Genomic DNA, 6,313 nt, shown 5'->3' on the forward strand with positions numbered 1-6,313 from the left:
TCTGTGCCTTCAAACTATGCCAGCCTTCTAATGGATTTCTAGTTATTATTTAAAGCTGTTTGTGTGTGTGCCTATGCATTCATTTTCTCTCTCTTTACAGCCACTCTTTTTGTTCCCATTATGCTCTCTTTTCCTGAGAATGTGTTTCTCTGACCTTAACACAAAATCTAAATTTGAAGTGGGTACAACCACTCCCTCTCACTCTGTTAACTTAAACCTTTATGTTATAAGGGTGGTGAAACTTTTATGTCTGAAATTTTTTTAAATGCAGAGAATATTTGTATGCATAGACTATGCATAGAGTGCATGTGCCAGTATTAGGAGTCATTAACATGTTCATATTACAGACAGGTATTTAGTGTTGGCTTGATGCAGTAGTTTTGGCTTATGTACAATACCAGAATCAGTATCATAGCTAATAAGTAACCAAACTAAAAAAAAATAAAAAATTTTAAAACAAGTTTATTTAGAGCACTGCATGAAACTGTGGTTACAAATGTGTTGCTTGTTTTCAAGTATAAATACATAAACATCATGAATAGCACGTTTGCACTTTTTGCATTTTTTGGTCCCTGTGAGGAAACAAGCTTATAAATCATAGAGAATTATATATTTTTTGAAAATCTAAGATAGCAGAAAGTTTTGCGTGAGGGGTAGGTTTTATAAGGGGATAGAAAATACAGTTTGTACAGTATAAGATCTATTATGTCTACAAAATGTCCCCATAAAACATGGAACGGAAGGATAGTAATGCCTTTTGGGGATATTTTTTAAGCTTATTAATCATACAGAATGAAGTTTTTTAAACTTCTTAAAACTTTTTAAAAATGCAGAAAGTTTTGTGTGATTGGTAGGGTTATGTAAAGGGGATAGAAAATACAGTTTGTACAGTATAAAAACCATTACGCCTATATGGAATGTCCCCATAAAACATGGAAACCAGTGTGTGTGTCTGTGTGTGTATAAATTCAAGCAATTAGTCATCACCCCCATGCACCTTCATAATTATTTTCTAATGCTTTTATACTTTACAAAAAGTCCAGATCTCCTAATTATCATACCAAAAGACTTATGCTTCCCCCTCTCACTCTCTGTCTTTCTCTCTCTCTCTCAAAAAAAAAAAAAGCTTCAGACAACAACACTCATGAGCGCATGAGAACAAATGCCCTCACAATGGCACGGTCACTATGCCTTTCTCGAGTCTTTAAAAATGCAAATAGACTGTGAATACGTGATTCTTTCAGGTCGAATCCCGCTATTGTGAAACTCGCGAGCAGACACCAAGAATGACGTGTGAATCACGAGAGAGAATATTTATTAATACTTAAGTAGTTCAGAGGTAACTGAGTGTCAGAAGGTCTCACAAGCAGCCCCAAGAGTTTTTAAGAACAATTCAGCGTATAAATTGCATAGTTTTATTCCTGAAAACTATCACTGAGTGATAGATTTGTTTGTTTATTCTTCTTTTTCTTCTTTAATACTAATAATAATAATAATGTTATTATGGAATATCTATTTGACTCAGGGGTGTTAATTTTAATATAATTTATAAATACACATTAGTCCATTGTCAGTTCATGTTAGTTAGTTATTGGGGGGAATTCCAAGGACGTACAGATAGAGAGAGAAAAAAACAATAATAAAATATATACACACACACACACACACACACACACACACACACAAACACCATCTCCAGTGAACAGTGAATAGCTTCTTGTCTTTTTATAACTGTAAAACTGGACGTTAATATTTGTGATCTTTAATCAATGCTTTAGTTGACATAACATCCCTAATCGTGCAAGGGAAATGCGCATGTTCTGAGCGGGGTACGAATAAAACACATCGTATCAGCTGTCCTGCAGCAGAATATTGTGCCAGATACTGTCAGGTCCCACATGTGAAATGCATGAAGGCCACAACAACATCTGCCACTACAATTAACTAAATTACTAAATTACGTTGATTACAGAGTATGTGAATGAGTATGTCATGTACTGAGTGAATGTAATGTTGTTTTACTGAAATCTACACAATTGTTATTGAAAGTTTTATAAATTAACAGTTAATTAATTTCAATTTATTTAATGTTAAGTGATTTACCGATGAACTGTCGGTTATTTAACGCTTATACTTTCTGCTACTGCATAGCAAGTTATCCGTGTATATTCATGAACTAACGCTTATACTTTCTGCCACTGCATAGCAAATTATCGGTGTATATAGTGAAAAACGAACAAAACGGAGAGCTATTAATGCTAATATGTTAAGGCTTTTTAAAAGTGTAGTTTAGTTGGTTTCAACTGTACTATGGTAGCCTACAGTTTCAACTAACTACAGCTGTAACAAATATACTCTATGAAAATATAAACTATAGGTATTACTGAAAATAAATGTTTTTGTAGACGATTACAAGAAATATCACATGAAAAATAAAACATGTTTAAAAGGTTTTGTGCGGTAATGTAAAACGCTAAAAGTGTTCCAAATGCACTCGGTCTTCCCCAATCACTTTTATTTCAGTTATGTTCTGGAGGCAGACCTAATTCGCACCCCGTAAATATTATCAGTCCAAACATGATCAATCTTAGATTCAATATTATCTTTAAAACAGACAAGAGGGAAAATATCGCCACAATCATTTCGCATCTTGCATCTCGAGCGCTCATGGTGACAGATGGATACCAACTGATTCTTTGTGGCTCAGTTAAATGGCAAGTGTTGACCAATGAAGGGGAAACCAACGAGTGAGAAAATCTCTTAAATAGCCGTGAAGATCTCAGTTGCTCTCTAAATGCGTTTTAATAGGGGCTTTAAGTCGGGGGCAATTCATTGGCCAGCTTCATTTAGTCAAAAGAGTGCACATGGCGCTGCCTTATTATGTTTAGCTTAAGCGCAGACCTGAGAACTCCAGGAACTTCATCTCCCTCCGGCTGTCGTTGCGAAATAATACAGACGCTGACGTCGCCATTGGGATACCCCACTAAGCTATTGTATACTTGTGCTAACGAGGGGTTCATACGCCTTTGATATAATCCGGCTATAGAAATCCCTTTAAACATCCTGACGCTTCAAATAAATCCTATTTGAAAAGGACTTTCTACACCTGCCACAGCAGGCGAGATTGCGGAGGAAAAAAAAGCCACAAACAGCACTGACATTCACGTTAAACCAGATTTCGCACGTGACACGTTTTATGAATTTAACATTTGACTTTGATGTGTGTATGTGTGAGGGAGAAATAAGACAAAAATGATCACCACAAAGTTGAGGTTATTTTTCATTCAGTGACATACAACTAGCCTACTTTGCAATAACTAATAATTTAGCTCAGGAATCATGTCTTAAAATCTCTCGCCCTCTCCCTTTTCTCTCTTTATAAAATTAAAGTAGGCTACTGCACACTGGCATCAAAGTGTCTTCTTTATGGCATTTCCTAATGAGCTTAGACGTCTTTTAAAAGACCTCCTTTTTTCAAAGCAGGGATTGGTCACACTTGATCTCATTTGCATGAAGATGTCTATAAACCACCCAGGCATTGCAGTTTTATCGAACTGAGCGTGGAGCTTGGCATACATGTCAGAGAAACAAAATACATTTTACTGGACAGCTATTCGCTGTAAAATATTTTCCTCAATTGAAGTTACATAGCCTACAGCTGTAAATCTTGACATTATGAGAGGGACTTCTAGCAGTCGAGTTTTGTGGCACTGGTGGACAGTGGTTGTTGCCTTTGTGTCACTGTCTTTTCTGACCACCTTAGCAGCGGGAATGACCATGAAATATCAGATATATGAAGAGGACGCTCTATCCACTGTCATTGGAAACCTGGCAAAGGACATGTCCTTAAATATCTCAGATGGCTCTAAGACCAATTTCAGAATGATGAAGCAGTTCAATGCATCTTTTATTAGACTCCGAGAAAAAGACGGACAGCTAACAATTGGAGAACGAATAGACAGAGAAAAAATATGTAAGCATACAATGCAGTGTCTCATTTCATTCGACGTTGTGAGTATCTCGAATGAGCAATTTAAATTAATACATATTGAAGTGGAAGTAAAGGACATCAACGACCACGCTCCCGAGTTCCCCAGAAAGGAATCCACTTTGGAAATTTCAGAAAACGCAGTACTCGGCACTAGAATTCCTATAGATGTTGCTATGGACGAGGACGTGGGTTCGAACTACATTCAGAGCTACCAAATATCAGTCAACAGTCACTTTACCATTGATGTGTTGAGCAGAGCTGATGGAATTAAATATGCAGAGTTGGTGCTAATGAAAGAATTAGACAGGGAGACACATGCCTCCTATGTTTTGGAGCTCGTCGCAACAGACGGAGGAAATCCATCAAGGTCCAGCAGCACAAAAATCAAGGTCAAAGTAAAAGACTTTAACGACAATAGCCCTGTGTTCGACCGGAACAGTTTTTCAGTAGATATACTGGAGGACGCGCCGGTGGGATTATTGCTTGTAGACTTTAACGCGGTTGATCCAGACGAGGGTTTGAATGGGGAAGTTGTGTATGGGTTCGGGAATCAGGTGCCCTCAGAGATCCGGCATCGTTTCAGTGTTGACAGAAAATCCGGGCGGTTGATGCTCGAGAGCCCGATTGATTTTGAGAGCAAAAAAACCTATGAGTTCGACATACTGGCATCCGACTTGGGTCCTAATCCGAGCCCATCCATCTGTAAAGTTGTTGTTCATGTGCAGGATGTGAATGACAACGCACCAGAAATCACCATTACCCCCATGACTTCAGTCACCGCGGGAATAGCGTACATCACAGAGGCTGCTGCTAAAGAAAGCTTTGTGGCTCTTGTCACCATCGCGGACAAGGACTCCGGCGCAAACGGAGATATTCATTGTACCCTCTATGGGCACAATCACTTCAAACTCCAGCAAGCCTACGAGGACAGCTTTATGATTGTAACGACATCTCCACTTGATAGAGAAAAAATTGCAGAGTATAACTTAACGGTTGTAGCCGAAGACCTGGGATCACCTCCGTTCAGAACAATTAAGCAGTATACTATAAGGTTGAGTGACGAGAATGACAACGCCCCTGTGTTCAGTAAACCAGTCTTTGAAGTCTCCTTGATGGAGAACAATGCACCAGGCGCATATATCACAACTGTGGTGGCCAGAGACCTTGATAAAGGGCAAAACAGCAAAATTAGCTATAAGCTCTTGGACACCTACATCATAGGCTCTCCAGTGTCAACTTTTGTCTCTCTAGATCCAGCTACAGGCTCGCTCTATGCGCTCAGAAGTTTCAACTTTGAGGTCCTCAAACAGCTAAAGCTACATATTCAAGCAAGTGACGTAGGCTCGCCCCAACTCCAAGGCAGTGCAATTATTAATCTAAAAATAGTTGATCAGAACGACAATGCTCCCTCTATCACACAGCCTGCGCTAATTAATAATTCTGCCGAGGTTCTACTGCCCAAAGACGCGCCTTCGGGTTACGTTATAACCCAGGTACATGCTAGGGATGCTGACGAAGGTGTCAATGCAGAATTGTCGTTCAGAATCTCCGAAGGAGTCGCTTCTGTGTTCTCAATTAACAGAGCCACTGGAGAAATTTTTCTGAATCATGAACTCAGCTACGAAGTTTACGAGAACTTGAGAATAACAGTAACTGTCAGTGACAACGGGACACCTTCCCTAACCACAGCAGTCACTATCAATTTCCTAATAGCAGGATCTCTCCCCAGTGACCGCAATGTATTCAGGAACAAAATAGATGAAGAGACTCAGGAAGGGGATCATTCAATCATTATAATTGTCGTACTGGCGGGGAGCTGCACACTACTACTTTTAGCCATTATTATAATAGCGACTACTTGTAATAAACGAAAGGTGGATAATCGAGGCCGCCATTCTGGAAAGGAGGGTGGAGTTCAGGCGAAGGGAAACCATAGCGACCCACTGATTTCAATTCACAGTGACATCGTTGTTGATATTCGCCCTTACTCAAACAAGACACATTTTTCTGGCTTGATCCAGAGAGGCAGTGACATATCCTGCAGGTCTGAAGATGGTACGTGTGTCTCTGAAGATAGTCCGTGTGAACCAGGGGACAAAAGCCGCGGTGTCAAGTCAGAGGTAAGCCCAATGTCTTAAAATGTGAATTCTGTAGGCTATTTGATATCGTTAAATGGTTTTTCTCAAATATTGTTCTTTATTTTAACAGGGGTTTTCCACTGTACCTAGTTATGGTAAAGATGCACTGAGACAGATTAAAATTTGGAAAGGCACCTCGTACGCAACTATATCAGCACGAGAGCCTCATAAGGACAGCGGAATT

General features: G+C 39.3%; 1 protein-coding gene across 1 annotated transcript; it reads left to right on the plus strand.

Moving 5' to 3' along the window:
* Positions 1-3,771: 3,771 nt before the first annotated feature.
* On the plus strand, positions 3,772-6,023 carry LOC107675982 (protocadherin-8). The gene is made up of 2 exons (XM_016470500.1): positions 3,772-5,899; positions 6,013-6,023. Exons 1-2 carry the CDS (start codon positions 3,772-3,774, stop codon positions 6,021-6,023), a joined length of 2,139 nt encoding a protein of 712 aa, XP_016325986.1.
* Positions 6,024-6,313: the final 290 nt, after the last annotated feature.

This window comes from Sinocyclocheilus anshuiensis, unplaced genomic scaffold (assembly GCF_001515605.1).
Source record: "Sinocyclocheilus anshuiensis isolate Anshui unplaced genomic scaffold, SAMN03320099.WGS_v1.1 scaffold3141, whole genome shotgun sequence".
Classification (NCBI taxonomy): Eukaryota; Metazoa; Chordata; class Actinopteri; order Cypriniformes; family Cyprinidae; genus Sinocyclocheilus; species Sinocyclocheilus anshuiensis.

Excerpts from the sequence above, each read along its gene's own strand:
- LOC107675982 (XM_016470500.1), top strand. The coding sequence starts at position 3,772 with ATGACCATGAAATATCAGATATATGAAGAGGACGCTCTATCCACTGTC.